This window comes from Crocodylus siamensis, chromosome 2, assembly GCF_052110815.1.
Source record: "Crocodylus siamensis isolate JL-2025a chromosome 2, ASM5211081v1, whole genome shotgun sequence".
Taxonomy (NCBI): domain Eukaryota; kingdom Metazoa; phylum Chordata; order Crocodylia; family Crocodylidae; genus Crocodylus; species Crocodylus siamensis.
The window spans coordinates 145211398-145235714 of record NC_143396.1 but is presented as its reverse complement, the minus strand read 5'-3'; the positions used below and the strand labels follow the sequence as shown (position 1 = coordinate 145235714).

The 24317-nt window shown below is 42.7% G+C and overlaps 1 protein-coding gene across 4 annotated transcripts; it reads right to left on the bottom strand.

Moving 5' to 3' along the window:
* Window positions 1-4327: 4327 nt before the first annotated feature.
* Window positions 4328-24144, bottom strand: NUDT9 (nudix hydrolase 9). 4 transcript variants are annotated; one of them, XM_090037037.1, is made up of 9 exons: window positions 23999-24137; window positions 22472-22676; window positions 19190-19429; window positions 17284-17379; window positions 15575-15661; window positions 12108-12219; window positions 11362-11508; window positions 7175-7259; window positions 4328-5250 (listed from the first exon to the last, which is right to left on the bottom strand). In XM_090037037.1, the coding sequence occupies exons 2-9, from the start codon at window positions 22621-22623 to the stop codon at window positions 5075-5077; spliced, it is 1095 nt and encodes a 364-aa protein (XP_089893163.1). In that variant the 5' UTR covers window positions 22624-22676; window positions 23999-24137; the 3' UTR covers window positions 4328-5074. The 4 variants fall into 4 exon arrangements, with proteins under 4 accessions (XP_089893163.1, XP_089893164.1, XP_089893162.1 ...); XM_090037038.1 differs by lacking the exon at window positions 23999-24137 and adding an exon at window positions 23669-23959; XM_090037036.1 differs by lacking the exon at window positions 23999-24137 and adding an exon at window positions 23673-23959.
* Between the last annotated feature and the right edge of the window lie 173 nt (window positions 24145-24317).

The following is a 24317-nucleotide window of genomic DNA, read 5'->3' as shown; positions in this document are numbered from 1 at the left end:
AAATAACAAGGAGAGAAGGGAAGTATTCAAGCTGATACAAGAAATAACTTAATTATGTGCAATGTACAGTAAGGTAATGATCTCAAGTAATCCCTATAGCCACCACTAGACATGAAGGGGCAATGCTGTAGCAATGAAGTTTGGTGCCCAGGGCAGAGCCTGCCCTCACCCCACACACAGATCTGGGGAGGACACACAGCTGCAGAAGCTCCCACCCTCCCCCAAAATTAGCTGCTTGTGGCTCTGTCCTGTGCCCCGCGCCAGCAAGGCAGCACCTGTTGGTACTCCTTCACTTTGGCGCCCAAGGCAGTCATCCTGCTTGCCCCCCACCCACCTCTCCCTCACATTACGGCACCGTGCAGGGATATGCACTTGCAGTAACATAAATTGCCGCAGCACACTCCCTTGCATGTGCAAGAAAGAGCTGGAGTAGTGGCCTGGAGCCTACGGGCACAGGTTTGGCAGCATGGAAGCTTGGTCAGCAGCCAGAGCACTGCTCTGGATGGCCTAGCCTCTGTGTGTTGGGCACATGTTTTTTTCCCCCCATGTTCAAAGTCATGGCAGGAGAGACCCTGAGAGGAGATAGCAAACGCAGCAGACACATGCCCACACAAAAGATAACCCAAGGCTCACATAAAACTTAAAAACGCACTTATTAAAAACAAGAAGCAAAGGTTTTTATTGGACCAATTGTATAATTGGAAGAGATGCTGGACAAGCTTTTGGGCATAAACCACCTTTCTTCAGGTAATATGCCCTCTACTGGGAATTACTGTATAGCATTTATTGTACAAAAACAGAAGTTTCTACTAAAAACACTGCCATGCTTCATTACACTGATATTTGTCTTGTCATTAGAGCAATATTGAGAGACATTCTGAAACATTTTCTTGAATTACAGGCCACTGCACTCTGAACAATTCACTTTGTTTAAATGATTGATTAAATGATGACAATAAAGGAAATAAAACTAAATTTTTTGTTTATATAGTCATAATTGAAGCAAATTATGGTGCTCTGGTGTGGTGCTAGAGGACTGGAAGAGGGGAGGAAGGAGGACCTGGGAAACTACAGGCCAGTTAGTCTTACCTCAATCCTGCGTAAGCTTTTTGAAAAAATTATTCTGGCACATATCCACGAGGGGCCAGCAGGGGAGGTCATGCTTAGGGGCAACCAACACGGGTTCATTAGTGGTAGGTCCTGTCAAACCAATCTGGTGGCCTTCTAAGATCAGATCACCAAATCATTAGATGCAGGGGTAGCAGTGGATATAGTCTTCCTGGACATTCGGAAGGCCTTTGAAACTGTCTCTCACCCTGTTCTCATTAAGAAACTGAGGGACTGTGGTGTCGACACCCACACAGTCAATTGGGTCGCCAAGTGGCTGGAGGGCTGCACCCAGAGGGTGGTGGTGGATGGGTCATTTTCGACCTGGAGGGATGTGAGAAGTGGGGTCCCCCCAGGGCTCGGTCCTTGGGCCCACACTGTTCAACATCTTCATCAGTGACTTGTACGAGTGGGTAAAAAGCACCCTGTTCAAATTTGCTGATGACACTAAGATGTGGAGGGATGTGGGCACTCTAGAAGGGAGGAATAGGCTGCAATTGGACCTAGACAGGTTACAAGGGTGGGCAGATAAGAATAGGATGGGATTCAACACCAACAAGCGCAAAGTGATGCACCTGGGGACGAACAACCAGCACCATACCTACAGGTTGGGGAACTCCCCTCTTGTCAGTACAGAGGCGAAAAAGGATCTTGGAGTCATCATTGACTCCAAGATGAACATGGGCTGGCAGTGTGGGGATGCAGTCAGGAAGGCCAACTGCACCTTGGCATGCATCCACAGATGCATTTCAAGCAGGTCCAAGGAGATGATCCTCCAGACCGCAGTTGGAGTACTGCGTCCAGTTCTGGGCGCCGCACTTCAAGAGGGATGTGGACAACATGGAGAGGGTCCAGAGGAGGGCCACTCGCATGATCAGGAGGCAGCAGGGCAGGCCTTATGATGAGAGGCGAAGGGACCTGAACCTGTTCAGCCTCCAGAAGAGAAGGCTGAGGGGGGATCTAGTGGCCTGTTACAAACTAGTCGCGGGGACCAGCAGGCACTGGGGAAGTCCCTGTTCCCCCAAGCACTACCAGGAGTGACCAGGAATAACGGTCACAAGCTGGCAGAGGGTAGATTTAGGCTAGATATCAGGAGGCGCTACTTCACTGTCAGGGCAGCTAGGATCTGGAACCAACTTGCAAGAGAAGTGGTGCTGCCTCCTACCCTGGGGTTCTTTAAGAGGAGGTTAGATGTACACCTTGCTGGGGTTGTTTGACCCCAGTACCCTTTCCTGCCATGGCAGGGGGTTGGACTAGATGATCTACTCAGGTCCCTTCCGACTCTAGAAACTATGAAACTGAAATTAATTGTACTCTGCATCTGTAATGGACTTTAAAGCAATTTTCCTTTTAAAACCTAAAAGATGTGAAGAGAAAAATATACATAAGAAAAAGGTAGAAAATTTTTTGTGGGCTAAAATTGTTTCCTTCCCCAACCTACCCAAATTTGCGATGGGAATTCATTCTCTCTTGTGTGTTGTATGTATGTACATGTGCGCACATGTGTTCCATAGTCACAAGTGGGTAGGGGCTTGCTCCACCCAGGTGTTCCCCACCAGCCCAGGAGCAGACATAGGGAAGGGGAACACAGCTGTTGCCACCACCCCAACCTGATCCCAGCTCTTGCACAACCCAGCTGGAGCAGGACAGGAGCCCCCTTTGCTTCTAGGACAGTGCTGACGGTGGGGACACCATCAGTGGCAGGCATAGGAAAGGGCAGAGAGGAGCCCGGAAAAGAAAAGAGGGGGAGAATTCTTACATTCTTTGGGACCTAAGTCCCTAACTGCTGCTCCTGTGGTGTGGTCTGCCCACCCTCCTGTGCAGGGGAGGGGAGAAGGCTGGACTCCAGGGGTTGCAACCACCACTACAGCACCGGTCACTGCAACTGCACCCCCCTTCATAAAATCTTGGATCTATTTCTGGTAACAAGTTAATTTAAGTACAAGCACTTAGGAAAACCATGTTAGCCCATTTTCTATTTATTACTCTAAATTGGAGGCCTTTTTCATACCATTAGGTATGTATGAAAACATTAAGAACATAAAGGTGCAAGCAACAACTTCAAAATGAGTTTAAAGAATGGACCTTCATGCTTCTAAGTACGATGGTATCAAAGATAATGGACTCAATATCCAAAATATTACTTCTGTGTATTGGCAAGGGCTACCAAAATGTCAAACCTTTTTTTTTATTTTATTTTTAACTGCTTTAATGGATCGTCTAAGGTTCCTTCCTCCATGTATGTTGTACTGCAACTAAGATCACAATTCAGGTTCCCCTTTTGGAGAGCATAAGTATGCTTTCCATTGGATAACCTTCACAAGCCTGAAAAAAGGCCCCAGTTTAACTACATCCTTTATACTGCTCATGTATTTTTTTCCTGTGGCTCCCAGTGCCTTAGTGTCAGTGATATAGCTGCAGAACATGTATAACTCATTGAAATATATTTTCAGCTCCCTGACCTTCTCTCTGGTGTTTAACAAGTGAGCCCTTTCAGATGTTTTTGTACCACATTGGAAATTGGTTAAGTTCAACACTAGTTGTACATGGCAGGATCTTTGCTTTGTGTTTCAAAAAATGAAATGTGAGGATGCCTCCCAACCACTTTTCACATGATGAGATATTTGGAAACTTTTCAGTTGTGTTTTAATGTAGTAAGTTTATGAAGTTTAAAAATGTGAGAATATGAAAGCAAACTGAAAAAAGCAATGCAGGGTATCATCAGCATGTAAGAGATATTAGTCGGCCAGATTTGAGGAACATAAAAAATAAAATACTGGTAACTTATCCTCATTTTTGCCTGAAAACAGCGCCGTGCCTTGGTTGTTTGATGAAAATATACATGCAAACATTTCAGACCACTTCTTACAAAGGCAAGAACAGTTCAAGTTAACTGCTGATAGAATCTTACCCAAGAATGGATAAGGACTGAAACACTACTGGGAGGGATACAAGGATAGTATAATAAAGACATGGCATTCACTAATCAGGAGTGGTCTATGAAGCATTAAAAACAGGTCTTGCCACAGTCCTGTGATTTACAAAGTCACCAAAAGAGGTCAAAAAGTATCCACTTTCATGCTGTGATAGTGGGAAAAGACAAGTATTTCAACAGCAGTTTTTGATTTGTTGGTTAACTCAGGCACATGTACATACATGCAAACCTATGCATGTGTGCATATGTCTATTCAAGGAAGACATGACTACAAGCAAATATTCTGATTATGTGCATTTTATTTCAAGTTATAAATTATGTACACAATGATTACTGCCAGTGTGTCACAAGGTTGGACAACCACATACTGAAAGCTCCTTTCAACTGAAAAAGTGAATTCCTTAAGAATTTCCACTCCCCAGGAGGGGAGTCAAATTCTGATCTTAGATCTGCTTACCCAGTCTAAATGAAGAGTACTTCCGTTAATGGCAATGGAGTTATACTAGCCCATGACGGAAGAAATGCAAACATGCCTCCTATTTGTCCTTCAGAGCATAGGCTTAAATAAGCCAGTATATTAAACCTGAAGCCAGCCTGTAAGATAAAACAGCTAAATTCCCAGCTTGCAAACCAGTACAATTTAAGATTATAACACTTTAATATAAATGAGCAGATATTAAGAGCTTGCTCAAACTAGGATGGCAATATAGAAAAAGTGTAGTTTCTTCAAGTTCATCTCCACTTACAACTATATGCCAAACAAAAGAGTATCATAAATTCTGATTAAGGCCATACATGGATGCACTCAAATTCTGCCAGCAATTTAACTGGACCATGCACATATACATGCTATTTTATATGAATTTTTCCTGTCTGATGGATTTAACATTATATATCCACTTCGTCTTCCTTAAAAGTTTATTGTTAGTACTGAAAACCAATGAAAGGGAACATATAAAAGATGTCCTCTCTCTCTTTGAATGATGTAGAATGGTCTTTCCCTTCAAATATCTGTTTTGGTTTCCAGAACCATCACTTTTGGCAATCAGTGACAGGTTCTTCAATCCAGTGGGCTCCTCGTTTCTCAGCCACAAGTTTGATGAAATGGCTATGATTAGCATACAACTTGAGTTTTTCACTGATGTCAACCCATTTTACTTTCCCAGCATCATCACCTGCTTCCAGAGGCAAGTTATCCATTGTCTCACCTGATTGCAAAACAAAAGAATTAAACACATACTACTTTATCTTCTTCCTCACTACCTTTTCACTATCCTCCATGCTGTAACTTCCTGCTGAGTATTCCTGGCCATGTCAGTCTCACTCAAATTACTGCTGCTAGAATTAATATCAACCAGATTTTTGATCACTACAGTTACCTGGTATGTATACATGTATTATACATGTCTAACTGAACCATGAGTAGATAGCTATAAATCTGGCAACACCATTCTTGTGATATTGGAAGTGCCATGGCTAGCTAGTAAATTACACTGATTATAAGTGCATTCTTGCGACTATAATACATTTTAGCTTTCATTCAGTACTCTCTGTGATTACTGCAAGTTTTATTTCATATACGTAATGTCTGGGTGTTTCCTCTTTCATGCCACTTCCCAGGAAGTGAGTCAGATTCTGATTTCATATCTTCTTACCAAGCAGAGATGAAGAATAGTTCCACTAATGACAGTGGAGTTACACCAGTTAGGGGAGAGAACACAGACAGACTTTTTATTTGTCCTTAATTGCTTTTTCCTTTTAAAGTGGTGTTTCTAGCTGCTATGGTCTCAAAGCAACCTTTGGAAAGATGTCCCTTAGGCAATTAACACATCAAGGTCTGTCGAAACTGGCTGCATGTCTGAACTACCTTCTGTAGCAGCTCTGAGGAAGTGTCTGTTCTGTTTTTTGCAGCATTCCTGAGAGCACTGCCAAGAAGCACCTGCCTTCCCACCCCCTCTACACCTTCCTGCTCTACATGTGCTTTATTTCCAGGTTTGGCAGTGAAGCAGGCTGGTGGTATGTCCCACTGCCACTCTTCAGCCATTTTGTCTCCAGTATGCTTGAGAGCTGGGAAGGGGAGCACCTCCAGGACAGCTTCACTGCCTCATTCCACCTATGGACTGGGTGAGGTGCGCTTCTCTGCAGCACTATCAGGAAAGCAGTTCAGACACATAGCCAGTTCCAGCAGACCTTCACATGTTAGTTGTCTAAGGGACATCTTTCCAAAGGTTGCTTTGAGACCATGGCAGCTAAAAACATGACTTTAAAAAGAAAAAGCAGTTAAAGACAAATAAAAATCTGAGTTTCCCACCTCTCTAGCCCCGCCCTTCCCCACCCTCCCCCAACTAGTATAACTCCATTGACAGTGTTGGCCTTCAACATGTTATCACTGACTTCTGTCAGTGGTACCTACAGAAACAAATTTGAGGTCATACCTCAAAGCTATTGAATCCTCTCAGATTTATTTCTGTAAGTGCTAAATCAGAAGTCAGTGATAACACGCTGGATGCCAACACTGTTAATTATTACATGACCCAGAGTGCATTCCCATCACAACCTATTCACAACAGAAATGAAAGGTCAAAGGACCATTTCAGAGAAGGCATCTAAAAATACCAGAGACCCAATCTGGTTCTATGATTAATTATATATAAACTATCTTTAGAGGTCATGGCCAAAAGCAATGCATCTGTTGCACCAAGAATTTCTACTGACAAGTTACTAGTCAGACAAATTTAAATCCTTCCTTTCAATGCTCAGGATAGTATAGAAACATAATAACATTTTCCAATGTCTTTTCCAATACGTATTTCAACAATGCATCTACTCTTCAGAAGGACTTTTTTTTTCTTATTTAGCAGACAATATAAACATTCAAAGAGTTATTGGAAATGGCCAAGCTGGAATAAAACAAGCACTGAGTGGCATAGCTGAACTTCTTGGGAGGATAAGAAAAAAAGACCCTCTAATCCCCCATCCCTGAAAACACACTACATTTTGTTTTGTTCCTTAGATGTGCAACTAATTTTCACGCCTCAAGAAATGCAGAAATGTGCATCTCAGGCCCTGCAGCTCTCTCCTCCCCAACAGTATATTGAAAGGAATAATTCCTAAGGCAATGTTGATACACACCAGATTCATCATGATAGTTTACAGCTTCTGTCTCCAACCAGGCATTATCTGTGTTACGAGGATCATCCACATATCCCTTATAAACCTAAGAAACCAAAATAAAATAATCTGAATACCACAACAGAGTTAGATGACACAGAACCATAGAAATTTCCACCATGGTAAAGAATTATTTTAATTTAAACCTGCTTGTGCTGTTGTGCATGCACCCTCAAAAGCTTCTCTAGTTTCACATCTCATAATCTGATCACCAGTGGACACCACACATTTTCAGCCACTCTTCTCATGCAGCTGGAAAAAATATTTAACATTCCTAAATCAGAACCATACTGTTTTTTTCAACCAACTATGACCATCCTCTCTCTCTCACTATTCATCTTACATGAGGGCAGCTGCCTATCAGCGTCCACACACCTCACAGAATTTGAAGAAAAACAGTCTCAAAACTCTCCTTAGCCTAATGACTTAAAAAAGAGAAAACAAAACAAAACAAATGAAAAAAAAATTGAAAGTGATCGTACAACTGGTCAGCCAGGATTTCTGTCCATCACAGTGACCATTACAGCCTAATTTTTCCTTTTCTGACTGAATCCACCTAGTATCTCTTTTCCTCATAATTCCAGTGATGTTCCAGTTATGTCTCTTCTGCACTATGCTGTAGTCTGCAGAGATACACAAGTTGTCTAACTGGGGCTGAATGGAGTTCAGCATGAGCTAATTTACCCTGCCAAGAGAGGGCAAAATATCCAGCACACAAGTTCAAGACACTTTCTGGTACCAGGAGTAAAATCTTTAAATGCAAGCACATGTAACCCTGTATTAAGATGCTGTCTGCTCTGTGGAACCTTAGGCTATAGACAAACACAACTATTCACCAGGGGTGCGCTGCATTCGATTCAGATTCAACCCGATTCAGGGGACAGGGATTCAATTTGCTGATTCGGATCACTGTCCCGATTTGATTTGCCTGAATCCGAATCTGAAGATTCGATTTGGATTCAGAGAATCAACGATACAGCCATAGACACAACTTAAAATATTTTTTCTACATACCTCGAAGTACCATCTTAGCTTGTGAATGCTAAGATGGTGGAGTGGATGGAGCATCCCACAGGAACGTGGGGGCACCCCCCCCCGCACGTGCTCAGTGGCGGACCAGGAAGTGGACCAGAAGTACGACTGGCCATGGGGGAACCCCAGGTGCTCCCCAAGACCCAGGAGGCACCAGTCACCGAGCGGGTCTGCTGCTGAGCATGCACAGGACCCCCCCATGCTTCTGTGGGATGCTCCATCCACTCCACCATCTTAGTGTTCACGAACTGCGCCTGGTACCTTGAGGTATGTAGAAAACACATTTTAAGTTGTGTCTATGGCTGAATCGCTGATTCTCTGAATCTGAATCGAAGTGCAGTCTGTTGTAGCTTTTTTTGGTAATTTGGAATCGGATCTGCATCCTTGTTGAAAAAAATGTAAATGATTAAATGAAGAATAGTGTGAGAAGAACTGAGAAGAATGACTATTCAAAAATCACTTTTGTTTCAGGATGCCATTTAAGCATAAGAGATTTTGACTGTCTATCTGCAACAACTTCATAGTCACTCGTTGGTACTTTTAGCAGCAATGTTACAACTAAACATATTTCAGACAACAAAGTATGAGTAGAAACAAAAGATTTCAATCATCCTGTAAAACCACCACCATGGATGGGCTTATAACAAAGACTAGCAAATAACAAGACACCACAGATGAAAAGGTTGCTGGGTTCATTTATGCCACAAATTCTCCTTTTCCCATTGTTAACAATAAACACTTCATTGACATGGTTGAGTCCTTACGACCAAGCTCCACTCCACCTGGTAGAGCGGACATTGGTGGAAGGTTGCTAGATACGGTGTATTAGAAGGAACTTGGACAGTGTGCAAGAAATACTCAGGGGAAATTTGCCAGTTTGAGCCTTGATGTGGGAAGCAATGTACACAATAATCCGGTAATATGTGCCTGTGTGACAACAGAAGATGGGGTTGCATCTCTTTCAGAAACAAAAGATACATCGGGAAATGCCCACAGCAGAATATTTAAAACAAGTGGCAGTGAAAGCTGTACTAAACCATGAACAAAAATTCAACTGTCACATGCGCAGTATTGTCACAGACAATGCTGCAAACATGGCAAAGATGAGAAGATATGTAGAAGAAGAAACGGAAGGATGCTCCTTAATAACATATGGCTGCAGTGCCCATTTAATGCATCTTTTAGCCAAAGACTTAAATACTTCTCCAGGAATAAAAAAAATATGTTGTTGAACTTGCAAAATACTTCCGTAACAACCATTTTGCTTCAGCATCACTAAAGAGAGCAGGAGGATCCAAACCAATTCTCCCTCAAGATGTTTGATGGAATTCTGCGGTTGATTGTTTTGAACAATTTATTAAGAACTGGCCTATTCGCATAAAAATTTGTGAAGAAAACCATGATAAAATAAATGGAAGCATCTCATCCAAAGTATCTAGCATTAGACTAAAGAGGACTGTAGAGGATATACTCAATATACTGAAGCCTATATCTATAGCCTTAAACAAAGTTCAGAGACATTATTGCTGCTTTGCTGATGCGGTCAAAATTTGGAAGGTGCTTCAAGAGACATTGAAGAAAGAAATACCTAACCAGAAAGTTAAACTGCAGGCAATAAAGAAGCGAACGGATCAGGCACTAACTCCACCTCATCTTCTCGTGAACATTCTCAACCCCAGATATAAAGGCCTTACTTCTGAAGAAGATAATTCTGCCATGGCATGGGCATCTCAAAAATTACTCCTCAGTTATGCTAGTCATAATAAGTTTCAGGGCTAGAGGGGAACCATTTAAACAGTACATATTTACTGATGATGTTTTAAACAAAGGCACTCCCCTGAATCACCTTGATTTAAAATCAGTCCACCCTAGAGAATGCCTGCTCACCAGGGCACCCAAGGAAAGACAAGGTCCAATAGCTACAAACTCCTGGAAGACTGTTTTCAGCTGGACATAAGGAAAAACTTCTTTACTGCCTGGAACAGATGCCCCCCAAAGGTGGTGCAAGCACCTACTCTGGACATTTACAAGACACACTTGAATGCCTATCTTGCTGGGATCATTGAACCCCAAATGACTTCCTGCCCCTTAGGCAGAGGGCTGGACCCCATGATCTTGCAAGGTCCCTTCCAGCCCTAATGTCTATGAAATCTCTGAAACCAGAATATTTTCTAGGAATCCTAACTTTAAGGCTCTGCAGAAAACTCTGCAGAACTCCTGTTTGCCCAAAAGGAAAAATTTCTCTAAAAGTGTTTATGTTAGCCAAGCAAGATGCCCCCCAAAGGTGGTGCAAGCACCTACTCTGGACATTTACAAGACACACTTGAATGCCTATCTTGCTGGGATCATTGAACCCCAAATGACTTCCTGCCCCTTAGGCAGAGGGCTGGACCCCATGATCTTGCAAGGTCCCTTCCAGCCCTAATGTCTATGAAATCTCTGAAACCAGAATATTTTCTAGGAATCCTAACTTTAAGGCTCTGCAGAAAACTCTGCAGAACTCCTGTTTGCCCAAAAGGAAAAATTTCTCTAAAAGTGTTTATGTTAGCCAAGCAAGCAACTGATCAGGCAGAGGCAGAAAATGTCCTTTACAAAGTGTCCCTCCCAAGTAAACAAGGCTTTGCCCTGCTCATGATTCCATACTCAAGAAAAGATTCAACTGACCAGTTCCAAAACAAAGTTTTGTGCTAGGTAAGCCTGCTTTAAAATTCAGGATTGTCTTCAACTGCAATGATTTCTTAGGCTGATATCCTTTATTGGAACAACTATGCGGCTGGGATAAAATTAGACAAACTGTCAGACGCAAGGCATTCTTCCTCAAGCCCTCTTGCATTCAAAAGCTTGTCTATCCTAATGACATAATTGGTCCAACAATGGACAATTTCTAGACCGTCACAGCTACAACTTCATTCTTACATTACCTTTAACTGCAAGGATATTTCTCAAACGAAGGATAAGCAGAACCTACTGCTATAACAGAACACTTTAGACTTGTAGAAAAAAAAAAACCCAAAAAAACAAGCATTTTGTGTTAATTCAGTCTCCTGTGAATTCCACTGAGCTTTCAGTAAAGACTTTAAAGCTCACAACACAATCACAAAAGGGGAAAGGCTTACCACCAAGTGTTCCTGGTTGAAGAGTTTGTCTAATTGTTTCTCCAGCTCTTTTATTTCTGCAGCAGATTTCTGCAAGGAGTTCAATGCCTCCTCACCGAATTCTCGTTTCAGTGTGGCACTAATCTTCTCTCCTGGATCCACCATACCCTTAAAAAGAAATCCAATACCGATATCCCTCTTATATTCTTTCTGCTCTTGATATTTTTCTGATCTTTATTTTGTACATCTTATTATTCCAAGTTAGACAGTATAGATACTTGAGGAATGTACAATACATTTGTAGAACATCAACGATGCAGTACTCCAACATAAACAAGAAAGAAGCACAATATCTCTAAACAAACAAGGCAAAAAATATTGGGTGCCTATACATGAGCATGGAGGCTGCTCCAATGAGTTGTAATCACAGAGCATCAAAGCAGACTTGATTAATTGAATCTTTTGAAGTGTGGTAATTACTCTCAGGGCTGCTTTAATTAAAGTGCTGCCTCCTTGAGCATATGTAAAACTGACCATTATGTTTAACTAGAATTAATCATGTCCAACAATAGCAGAGGATATAAAATGGTGGACTTCTTTGGTTAAACTGATGTTTCTCAAGGCATTCCCATCTGCTTTGCAAGATATGGTCATTTTATACACATACTAAGTGTACATAATGCATATTTATGAGTAAGTGTAACAAATCTACAGCGCCTTATATTTTCATGGTATTACTTAGGTCTATTTGGTGCTTTGGTTCTTACCCCTGGGACGGCCCATTCCCCACAGTCTTTCCTCTTGATTGCTACAAACTGTAAAATGTTCTTGCCAGAGACTGGATGAGCTATTTTGCTACTGCTCTTATCTCTTTTCCACCTGCAGGAATGACAAACAGGAAAAATTATTTTCCACTCCTTAGAATTAATCAAGGCCATGTAGTGATTTGACAAGACTCCTGCATCAGCTGCTGCAAAATAGAAAATCAGTTAAGACTTCATCCATAACAAGTAAACGCTGTATGCCTTACTTTCCAGATGCCTAGTTTTAGACTGCCCAGTTTTAGACTGCAGAGGCCAAGCATTAAGTATTCACAGCTGTGCCTGAAACAGTGATCAGGAGGAATGAGCACAAGATCCAAAGTGGGGAGGACCCAAGTTCATATACTGCCTCATCCACTAATTCATCCTCATTCACTATAGCAGGGGTGGGATACCCTTCTGTCCCACTATGTGCCTCTATAGCAGGTGTGCCACAAGCTAAGCCCCACCACCTCCCCAAGGGCTGCTCTACTCACCACTCAATCTGCTGCTCTGACATGTGCCAAACATGGCAGCTGATTGTGCCATTTCAGGTGGCCATTCTTCTTTTATGGCTATGATTACAGCCTATACAGAGCAAGCTGGGGCAGTGTTAGCATCTACCTACAGCAGCACTAAATCCAGCAGACTATGGGCCCCTCTACATATGCACGCAAAGGTGCGATGGGATCTAATGCTTGAGCTGCACATGCATGGCAGGAAGTGTAACTGTGGGATTGTGCATTAGACCCCACTGTTCCGTACTGCCTGTGCAGCGGGAGTGCAATCCCAGCTACCCCTTCACCAGCAAGAGGCAAGCTCCCGCAGCTGGGAGACCCCTGCCAGCTGACACCCATCCCAGGCTTCCTGGCAAGTCAGAGACCACATCTGCTACCATCTCCCAAGTAAGGGATACCCTAGTCACCCCCATGGCTGGGACCTCCCAAGCTCAGGGGTGCACATGGGCCCCCTTGCTGGGAGCTATGATCAGCTAATGAGGCTCCCAGCCATGGGGCCACTGGCCACATGGTCAGTTAATGATGTGATAGGAAGCAACTACAAAAGTTATTACTCATATTCTGTGGAATAACTTCGTAGTTATTCCTCTTTTTATCAAGCCATTAATTGACTGTGTCAGGTGACCACTTAACGCATGATTAACTGGTTAATCAGACCTTAAATGTCATGTGTAAATGGGGCCTCCAAGTCTACCCAAAAAGAAGTAGCTCTGCATTACTGTTGCTAAATTTGCTAGCAGCACCTTGGCTAGTTAAAATGAAGTTAGGCATGCTTAAACAAGATGCAGCTAATGCAATGCAGATCTTATCTTACATTTTTGTATAGTTTCCTCATCTATAAAATCCAGATAATACGCTCTCTTCCCTCCATGGGGAGCTGGGGAACAAATTCTTAAGGGTCTATAGAGAGAATATAGCAACAAGCACCACAGATACAGAGGCCCAGAAACTCGCACAGAAATTAGAATTTTGTATTCAGAACAGACACTAGGTGTGTGATAAATAAACCACTTATGAAATAACAAAAAAATGCTGCGAGCCTGTAAAAGGGTGGCCTCCTCATCAGGTCTCCATTGGCCGCCCTGCTCCTGAGGTAACAGCCCGCTTCGCTCACCTGCCACGCCTTGATAGAAAAATATGAGACTTGTTACTAAAGAGGGAGGCTACCCATTACTTGCCCTGCTGACAAAAGCCTAATACCAGCTCCAACCTCCCCCACGAGTCTCCCATGCCTTGCAGATGTTACTTCTCCGGCCTATGGCCAAAGCAAACTGGGCACACAGTTGTAGCTCTTTTCTTCAGCCCTGGAGGGCCACTCACATGCTACCCCTCTCTCACCAGGGTCCCACTAACTCTGATGGCTCTCACTCAGCCTTTTTCATACTGCCCTCTCTCTCAGGGCCACACACCTCCCACCTGGCCTCACCCAGCTTTGGGCTTAGCTCTCCTTGCCTCAGCCAGCCCCGGTGCAGTCTCTTGAGTGTCTCCCACTACCCTCACCTGAGCATTGACTGAGCAATTCTATAACTGTAAGACTATTTTGCTCCTAGCCCCTTACTGGGCCACTATGCCCCCACTGGGCCTCCTCCCTCACCCACACTCACAGGGCCACTCTGTTCATTGCCTCTCTCTCTCTCAGGGTTTCGCTACTTGTTGCCCCTCTCTCTTAAGGTCTCACTCGCACCCGAAGCTTTTTTTGCTGCCTGGGTGTGGCCCCAGGTCCCTACTCTGGCCCGAGCTCTGCCTTTGGGCTCCTTAACAAGCCCTGGGCTCCCTCTGATCGTTACAGCACCACCAGGGATGTGGGGCTGGGCTTTTAAAGCACCCCAACCCACCTTTCACCAGGGAGGTAACTGGCCTGGCAGTTCCTGGAGACTCCCATGCCACTAGGAGCTCCACCATACCACCCTTCCTCAACAGGGTGCAGTTTTATTTCTTACCCAGGACAAAGGGTCACCTCCTCCCCATTGCCCCTGTCCTTATCTCCTGATTATAGCCATAGCACCCTCTCAGCCTGACGTTACGTCCTTCTTTCCATCAGCAAACTACAGCCTAGCTTATATCCCTGGATACAAAATGGCTGCCCTCATCAGGTACCTGACTACTGCCTGTTTTCTGCCCTTAAAGTGGCAGGCACCAAAGATGCCCCACCACAGAGCCCTTCTTATCCTTTAAAAGGAATAAGACAGTAGTTCTCTGGGGCAAGTGGGGAAGGGCATGAGAGCATGTTACTAAAACTGCATCATAATGCACAAAAAGCCTTACTTGTAGGATTTCCTAACTTCTGACTGTGCTACATAAACTATTTTAATGTAGTTTTATATGCCACGTGTCAATTTTTTCTTTGACATGTACAGCAAAACATAGACTTGCAAGAGAACTCACTTAGATAAGATCAAGGACAGCATTTTAAACCATGCAATGGAGACACTCATCTCTTGATATGCCTCCTGCACAGTCCTTAATGAATGGAAATCTCAAACAGACAATTTTTATTGTAAAAATAACTGGTGATTTTGCAGTGCAATAGTTTGACTATTGAAATATATGGTGTTCTGCAACACCATTGTGCAGAACAAAAAAATTCCATTTTTATTATGAATATTTTCCTGCAGGATTTGACTTCACTAATTATCCTCATCTTCATCAGTTCATGGTTTTCTCTTTTGTTTTTTTTAAGCAGTTGCCTTTAAGCAACAGCCTGCCCTGGTTGAGGAAGTAAAATAGAAACAGATAAAAATATTTCATTAAATGGACTGCATACAGGTAAAATCCATGTGGCAAATATACATATCAAGATATCAAGATATATTCACAATGTTCCATGTACCAATGTTCCAGATGTGCATACATGCTACAATTTCTCTATTTTCCTACTGCACCTGTGACACCATCCACTGGTCATTTGTTCCTTACCGGGTTATAATAGGATCTGCAGCATGATTTGGTCCCCAGCGCCCTAACAGCCCTCGCCCTACCAGTCCAGTCCTGCCTACTGGGTTTCTGAAAGAGAAGGTGTTGTAACATTAAATAATCAAACTCTCATGTGCCAATAGTCTGAGAAGTTGTCTTCACTCAAATAAGAATCTGCAAAAAGAAAGAAGAGTATATTTATATAGCATGTGTTGACATGTTGCATCTCAGGCACATAGAATAGGTTTAGGCAATCAAAAATTGCATGATGTACATCTAAACATTCTAACTTATCTCAACAGCTGTCAGTACTGTGACATTAGCAGTCCTGAAATGGACCAAGTCCTACCAATTTCAAGATTATTATAAGAAGCAAAGCACCTTAACTAAAGAATAATAAACCTCAGTGAGATGCAAGCAGCACTAATAAGCAGCAACAGGCTGTTGCCACATGAATAAGCTGGCACACTTAAATCAGGCTTTGCAAATTTCAAATCTTACGTTTTGAAATCAATGGTTAGAGCTACCCACATAATTTAAATGGATGCCTATCTTACCCTCAGGCATATAAAGTATGATACGAGCGACTTAATGAGGAGGAAAGATGGAAGAAATAAGGCTGAAGTATGGGTAGAACTGTTATTAAATATGTCATTATGAAATAAGACTACACGGTGATTTCGAAATTGAAAAAACAGTAAGAGTAACTCCACAGTTGTTTGCTTTGCACAATCCTATAGTTGCCTTTTAACCACATGTTGTGGGCTTGCGGAACTTTAGATGGCCACCCTTTGGTGTTTTGTTAGGTTTGCTTTCTAAAATCTACAACAAAAAATGAAATGGCATTTGAGAGGCGATACAATCGAACCTTCAGGTCACACATTAGACCTCCTGAGGGCTCTAACTTACTCCTGACCCAAAGGAAAGGATGAAGGGCAATGGGATGGGGTCATATAGCTGTACCACCTAAGGGACAACCTAGGAAAGAAATGGTGACAGAGTTGCTGAATCAGTTCTACACATCAGTTTAAGGACAGAACCAAAAGAACATAGAATCCTTGTTCTCTTGTGTTGGGTGAGGTAGCACCCCCTGCCATCTTTCCTCCCAATATGGGTTGTCCAATTGGATGGTTTGCATAAGAATTACTTGGCACCTTACATGAAAAAACTCAAGCATCCTACAATCTTGGCTTCAGCTTGCTAGTTAACTATCTCCCAACTTGAAATACAGTAAAGGAGGTCTAGTATAATTATTAACTTGAAGCACAAACAAGTTCCAATACCAAGGTTCAGACTGACTTTGCTCCAGGGAAGTACAAAGTATATCACCATTTGAAATAAAAGCCACTGCATCTGAAGTAAAAGAAATATGCATCCAGAGATGGGAGTATCTACAAGAGAGGGGGCAGGGAGAATATGAAGGCAACATTTCCTCAAAAGGCTGAAATGTGCTAAACGCGCACATCCTATAGCTGATGTGGTAATGCCACCCACCCACCCTTGGGTGATATTAGCTAGAGGCCTACCAGTTCCTTGGGCTGCTACAACCCTGTTGGCAGACTTTCTGGAGCCCAGTGTTTGCACAAATGGATGCACAAAGACATACTTCTAGTCTAGCATATAATACCTACTAAACCAGGTACAGACTGACATTAAGAAACCTCTAAAATATCATCATCATAGAAAACAGCAAGGGAGAAAGGAACACCTACCTGGGCCGCCCATTTTCAACCTTATACAAGCCACTAAGACTCCTCCTCTCCACTTGTCCATCTTTCTCATTAAACTTGAGAGAAAAGTATTTGTCACTGGTTTCAGAACAGAATGCAAATAACAAGTTAATAAACACATCACTCTTCATTACAAAGGTTGTAAATCAATCCAAAATGTCCACAACAGCAGCTGCCACACAAATGGTGCTTGGCTCACCAAATAGCACAGAACTGAATTTTAACCCCACTTTCCATCTGCAATTATAGTTATTAAAATATCAACAGCTGCTAATGGCAGATCTTTGTGGTACTTAGAACTGGGGAGATACGGATTTAATTTTTACGCTTCTAAAATATTCACTGTATGTTGCGTTTGCCTTCTGTTCAAATGTTTTTTGTTTATAGTCAAAAGAATTCTGATCAAAATTTAATATTTCATATTTATTTTGACAAAGATAAAAAAAAAATCTGTGTTTCAAAATGTTTTAGAAGTATTTTGAGAAATTAGTATATGACAGAACACCGAGTTTTGAAACTGGAAATGGATACAATTTCTCACTGGTTGGCAACAATTTACCAAATTTCAAGCCTAAGAAGATTATTTACTGAGCACTTGTTTCATTTCAGCAAATATTAATGCCACCTGTAGCTTTGAAACCTTCCCCTCAGAAGTCTGTAAAGGAGCATACATATGCCCAATGATAAGTTGGGCATTGTTCAAAATGGTTTGTCAAATATTTGTAACTTCAAATTACTCATTAATTTTCTCTGAAACTTGGTTCACTCAGAAGATAACATGGACATCTGAAGATGGATCAGGACTAAAGAATCATAAACAATTAGTGAGAGAATTCACTATGATACTTCAGCTACTTTGCACTAGCATAGCTTAGTCAATTCTCAAGAGCCTGAAGTAGAGGGTGCTGTACAATAATATAGTCACTAATAAATATGAATGTATGTTAGTGCAGCAAAGTCAGGAAATATGAAAGTTAAGACCAAGAAACTAAGTATAACCTTATTCTGCACTCCCCTGACATATTTGTGCATGTATACAAAACCTAGGATAAACTGTACGGTAAGCTTAGACATGCACACATATCTAATGTTGTAGAAAAAGGCATATGGTTTTTTTTAATACAATACAATCACATAATTAGAAAGGGCATCAGAGTGAAGTAGAGTTACAGCTGGGCATTCAGTCTTCTGCATTTCTTGACCGCAAAAGCTCAGCTCAGAACTGCATTTCTGCATTTTTGTTGCTTTGCAAATACAAGCAAATGAACATTCTCGTAGATCAGGGGTGTTCAATCCCCGACCCATGGGCCAGATCCGATCCACAGAGCTGTAACAAACAGCCAGCTGGGCTCCCCACAGGTCAGAAAAATCTGGCAGCAGGGCAGCATTAATTGCCACTCCGTTATGGCCAAATTTCTGGACCCAGGGGGAGCCCAGTGGGCCAGATAGTGTGCCCCTGCACAGCACATCAGATACGCAGGGCTGGGGTAGCATGGAGGCACAATTTGGGTACTGATCCTGTGAGGAATCTGGTCCATAGACTGGCCCTGCACAACTGATCCTGCATGCCAGGCTAAAAGTTTGAGCACTACTGATGTACATTAGAAAAAAACTCTGTCTTGATAGAGCCACAGCAAGGTTCTAGGCTCCACAATGTCTGAAAGGACAGACTGAGAGTGCTGTGCCATTATATTTATCTCACTGTTTGAAGGGAGCTCTCTTTCTGCATCAGTAAACCTTTTTACTATCACAGAACTAAGTATATCACAGGACTAGCTACATCTGTAATTTCCAACTGTGCCAAGTACATCCATCCATTCATTCAAGACCACCAACACCTCTTCTAAAGCCACAAGCTCTCAAATTCTGTTGGATAGACACTGCTCACCTGATCTGAGGATCTGCCCACTTAGGTCCAGCCAAGATGGATGCTGCTGTGTACTCCACGGGGCTGTAATCCTTCCACTCAACTAACCAGTCCACTTTGTCACTGGGGACTTTGCTACGCTCAACACTTGATCCTGGATAAGGAGAGGTGAGTGCTTTGCTGTGGTGGGACTTCTCCTTTGAGTCATAATAGCTTGACATATTGACAGAGTAAAGATGAAACCAATGTGCTGGATATACACTATTGGGGAAGGGGGAAAAAAAAACCTAAATGTTACACACGTCACAAGTCATGTGCACTTGTATGGTGCAGGGATAATCGGATGCTCTTCACTTCCATGCCTGTCTTCACTGTGTTGCTTTCAATTACCCAAGAGGGATAAAGACTCTCTCTCAGTACGAAACCTTTTGAAATATATTCTGGTCCGTCTGGGTAGACTGAGAGGTTTCCTTTTGAAATGCAAACACCAATTGTTTGGTATTGGTGCCTCTGATCAAATACGCACTGAGAATCGTGCCATAGCTGATAGATGTGCACACCAGTGCCAAATGCAAACCATGCTTTCTCCAAGGTGTAAATAGCCATCATAGATTGAAGGGAATTTTCCAACACTTGATTCAGCAATTCTCTTACTGCCTATCAAGTCATATTATAAAATACATTCACATCAAAAAGCATGTCCAGATGCACAAAAATTATATGAGAGGCAAAGATCTTTATGGGTGATATTTTTTTCTGGACCAATTACATGGCTGGAATAAAATTAAACAAGCTTTGAAATGCAAGGTATTTCTTCAAAATTGGAATGCCATGCATTTGGAAGCTTGTCTAACTTTATCCCAACCATGCAGTTGCCTAATAAAAGATACCACCTACTGCAATCCCTGCCTCTTGTATAATTTCTGGATCATCACAGCTACATCACTTCAACATTAACAAAACAAAAATAATAAAACTTAAACACAGTCTAGCTGCAAATAGAAACTAAACACTAAATTAATAAATCTGATTTGGGAAAATATCTATATATGACACATTGCAAACTTCCAAATCAACCCTGCTCTGGGCAAAACTGTGGCAATACATAAAGTTTTAATGAAGTTACTTAATTCAAAGTCTGAACATTCCACATAGAAAAAACTTAAAACATTGAGAAAAAGATAGAGAATCAAGACCATATTTGTCAGAGAAACATATACATAATATCAACTGACCACTTATTTACCTGCATTTCAGTAAACCAGAGAAGTTCCCACCTCTGAATTTTCTATTCTATGGCCTTAATTGTATAACAACTTCTCCAGGACTGAATTTTACAGGTATCACCATGTTTGTATAGCTTAATTATCAATTTCTACATGTTACACCTCAGTAATATTTATCTAGGCCTGAAAGTTCAAGACACATGCATGAATTCTGCCCCTAGGAATTCCATAAACTAACTAATACAGCCAATTCAAGTCAGGCAGGAGACCCCATTTGTTTTAAGGGGTCTTTAATTATTCAACATTTCAAATAGCAAGTTGGAACACTTAAATATGTAGAAAATATCCTCCTTCTGCAATCAATTGTGATCAAGAATGATTGTTTTCCACGACTGCCTTGTCTGTGGGTCCCAAGATGGCTAACGAGGCCAATCCAGGATCCACAGACTCTATTGCAACTATGTTGCAGTGGGGTGGGTGGCTCTAGATTCTTGGTTTGGTCTGTGACATGCTGTTTCTACCACTCCCACTTTTCTGTCTCCTGTTGTTATCATAAGGTTTCAAAGTACTGAAACCTTGCAGCAGACTCTTCCTCCACTTGGGGTGGTCCTGGGCAATAGTCTCCCCTTCGTGCCAGCAGCTCCCTCCTTCTCCCCAACCTCCTGCCCTCTCTCCCACCCCGCCACGCCCTGGGCAAGCTGCAAAGCCAAACAGCAGTGGCCATGAGGATGGCTGGCTCCCATTGGGGAGCCAGCATTTTATTTTTAGTAATTTTTTTTTGTGGATTTCACAGACAATGCCCTCAGCTAAATAAATCAATCCCTGGAAGGCAGAAACACCATCACAAGGAACGTACTGCTTACATGAACTTTGTCAAAGAATGCCAGATGCTTTTAAGAGCAACTGAGCTTTGGGACTCTGTTTCTGATTAGTTACCACATATGTCTATGACTTGGCAAAACACTGCTTTACAATTCCAACGAATTCAGCAGACACAGAACATATGATTTTAGTTTATGGACAAGTCTTAACAACACAGAGACACGGGACATCAACTGAAACTGCCGGTGGATGCTGCATGCTAATGTTTAGCAACTCGAATGTTTTTTATTAATGTTAGCATAAATTACTACATTAGTAGTAATACAGAGTTATGACAAACTACACAATGTAATTATTTTTCCACAGAATTTGCTATTAAATTATATGGTATAAGCCTCTCCACCAATCAGTACCATGGGGCAGGGCCACTGAAACATATCCAGGAAATAGCTACAGAATTTGCTCTTTATGCCACAAACCACCCATGAAAACTGTTTAGTCTCACCGTGATTAGAGTAGATCCCTAGCTATAATCTATAAACATAGTATTAAAACACCTATTTAGAATGTCCTACATATAAAATAAGTTTATCAGTACAGAACCTCATACACAATGAAAGGCTGTGGTCTGAGTAAAACAATTCAACAAATGGAAAGAAATACATTATGTTCTTAGTTTCACTTTCCTCGTACAGAAGTGGTAAGATTCCAGGTGACATCATAGCTCAACCCAGAGTACAGTGCTACTTTTGCTTTCCTTTGTTCAAAATGACAGGTATAAAAAGATATAACGTTTACTTGTAGTCAACATAATAGAAGTCCTTATATTGCTTTTTTAAAAGTAAAAAGTTAAGATTTGTTTAGGTTTTCACACTTCCATGGACAATAAAATATTTTGAGACATTTAAGATCTTGCTTGATTTCTCAGATGCATTTACAGTCTTCCCATCTAACATGATATTAGTCACTGAAGGGGAATGTTTAACTTAGTCACATTTGCAACTAGTCTAGTACAGCTAGATGATGCAGGATTTTGGATGATAACATCTGAAATACTTTGCTGCTTCTGGGCAAATTGTAACTGGATGACAAATTAATCCCAGATCCTGCCTAGCTTTACATATGGATAACCCCACTCTCATATTTAAGGAAAAGCACATATTTATAGTATCTAGTCCTCGGACCTCAAGCTGGTCTCCTTGTTGAGGATTAGGGAGTAGAAGGAAATGGCAAAGCTGTTTTACAGTTAAAATACCTGTAGGACACTTTCCTGAGTGGCTGAAGTAGCGGGTGGAGGAAGTGGCAACTAGAGGTCAGAAGACCAACCGCAGACAGACTGACAGTGAGCGACACCACGGTGATCGTCCGAGCCAGGCAGCACCTTGCCATCACATGCAGGAACTGCATCAAAAACTATGGGTCTCCAAGCCAGAAACATCCGATTGTAGATGCTTCATCCCCTATAAGAAGTAGCCATGTTCATTTATTCTATAGAATGGTTCATCAGAAAAATAAAGATACTTTTGCAAGTTTTAGAGGCATAACTCTACTGACTGCAGTGAAATCAAACCATCTTTTTGGTGCAATTTTAAAACTGTGCATATTAGATGTTGTGTTAAAATGAATGAAAAACCCTAAAAAGCAAAGAAAAGTGCCTCCTATATTGTTTTTCACACAGCAAAGTCTCCCTAAAAAACTCATGCTTGGGTTTATTGGATAACAATAAGCGGCAGTTAGGTAAACCTGTCACTGATTTCATCTCATCAAAAGGCATCACAGGCCCAGCTCCTGGTCTGCACCAATTAATCATAGACAGTTAGGATTGGAAGGGACCTCAGATCACATCTAGTCCAACCCCTGCTCAAAGCAGGATGATTCCCAAATAGATCATCCCAGCCAAAGCTTTGTCTAGCCGGGTCTTAAAAACCTCCAATGATGGAGCTTCCACCACTTCTCTGGGTAACCTGTTCCAGGGTTTTACTGCCCTCCTACTGAGAAAGCTTTCACAACATCTAACCTAGACTTCCCTTGCTGCAACTTGAGACCATTACTCTCCATGTTCTGTCATGGATTTAAATGACCATGATTTACACATGTATGCCCAGAAGGCTTTTTGCAGGATTTTTTGCCTGGCAGCACCATTTGCCCTGCTGTGGCAGGCTGAGGCTTGGCAAGAGCACAGAAGAGCTTGATACTTTGCCCCCATGAACCCTGGTGAGAGGAGGTGTCCTTTAGGGGCCTTTGCCACACATTCAAATGGTGGTTTCCAGGCTGGCTGGAAACCACCTCCAGCCCTGTTACACCAGCACTTCCTAACATTGTCCTCAGCATGACTCCATTTATGGCCCCATTTCCTCAGCATGGCCCCTCACTCCCAACCCACAGCCCCCCACCCCATCTGTTAACACCGCAACCCCATTTTGGAACCACTGCATTCCACGTTTTCGTGCACCGACTCTGTAGCTGGTTGGCTTTCTTTCACCGAAGGGTCCTTTTCAGCCTGTGATCATTCCTGCACGTGCGGACGGCTCACATGTATCGCGCAGTCGGTTTGACAGCAAACGGCAGATCGACCGGTTGACATTTATTACCAGCCAATGGTACTTTATGCGTAACGTGTGACAGGGTCTCGGGCCTGCGCAGAGAAACAAGCCGCCCCCGGCCCCGCCCACTCGGCCGCGCCCAGCACTTGCCCCCAACACCAGGAGCTTGAAGTGGGCGCTTCCCCCGCCAAGAGAGGGAAGATGACCCTTTCCCCGCCCCCCCGCGGGCGACCGCTTACCACCCCGGGCCGCCTCCCAACTCAAATCTCCCGCAGACACCAACGCTGCAGCGCCCCGCCCCCCTCTGCGGGAGGCGGCTGGTGATAGGGCAACCGCCGTGACAATCACTCCTCATCCACCACTCGATTGGGCTCCGTCGCTTCCGGCAGCTGCTCTTTCCTCCCCGCCAGTGACGCGAGCGCCGGCTACCAAATCGTGGGCTCTCTCCCGAGCGCTAGCGCTCCAACAGCTGTGACCTCAGGGCGGGGGCGCCTCCCGATTGGCTACGCTCCTCACACTCGCCGAGGGAGGGGGCGGGAGCAGTGCGTCCTATCAGAA

Excerpts from the sequence above, each read along its gene's own strand:
- NUDT9 (XM_090037037.1), bottom strand. The coding sequence starts at position 22,623 with ATGCAGTTCCTGCATGTGATGGCAAGGTGCTGCCTGGCTCGGACGATC. Across the intron at positions 17,380-19,189 it reads TGGGCAGATCCTCAGATCAG|TGACAAATACTTTTCTCTCA; the intron begins GTGAGCAGTGTC and ends TTCTGAAACCAG. Across the intron at positions 11,509-12,107 it reads GGGAATGGGCCGTCCCAGGG|GGTATGGTGGATCCAGGAGA; the intron begins GTAAGAACCAAA and ends TTTCTTTTTAAG.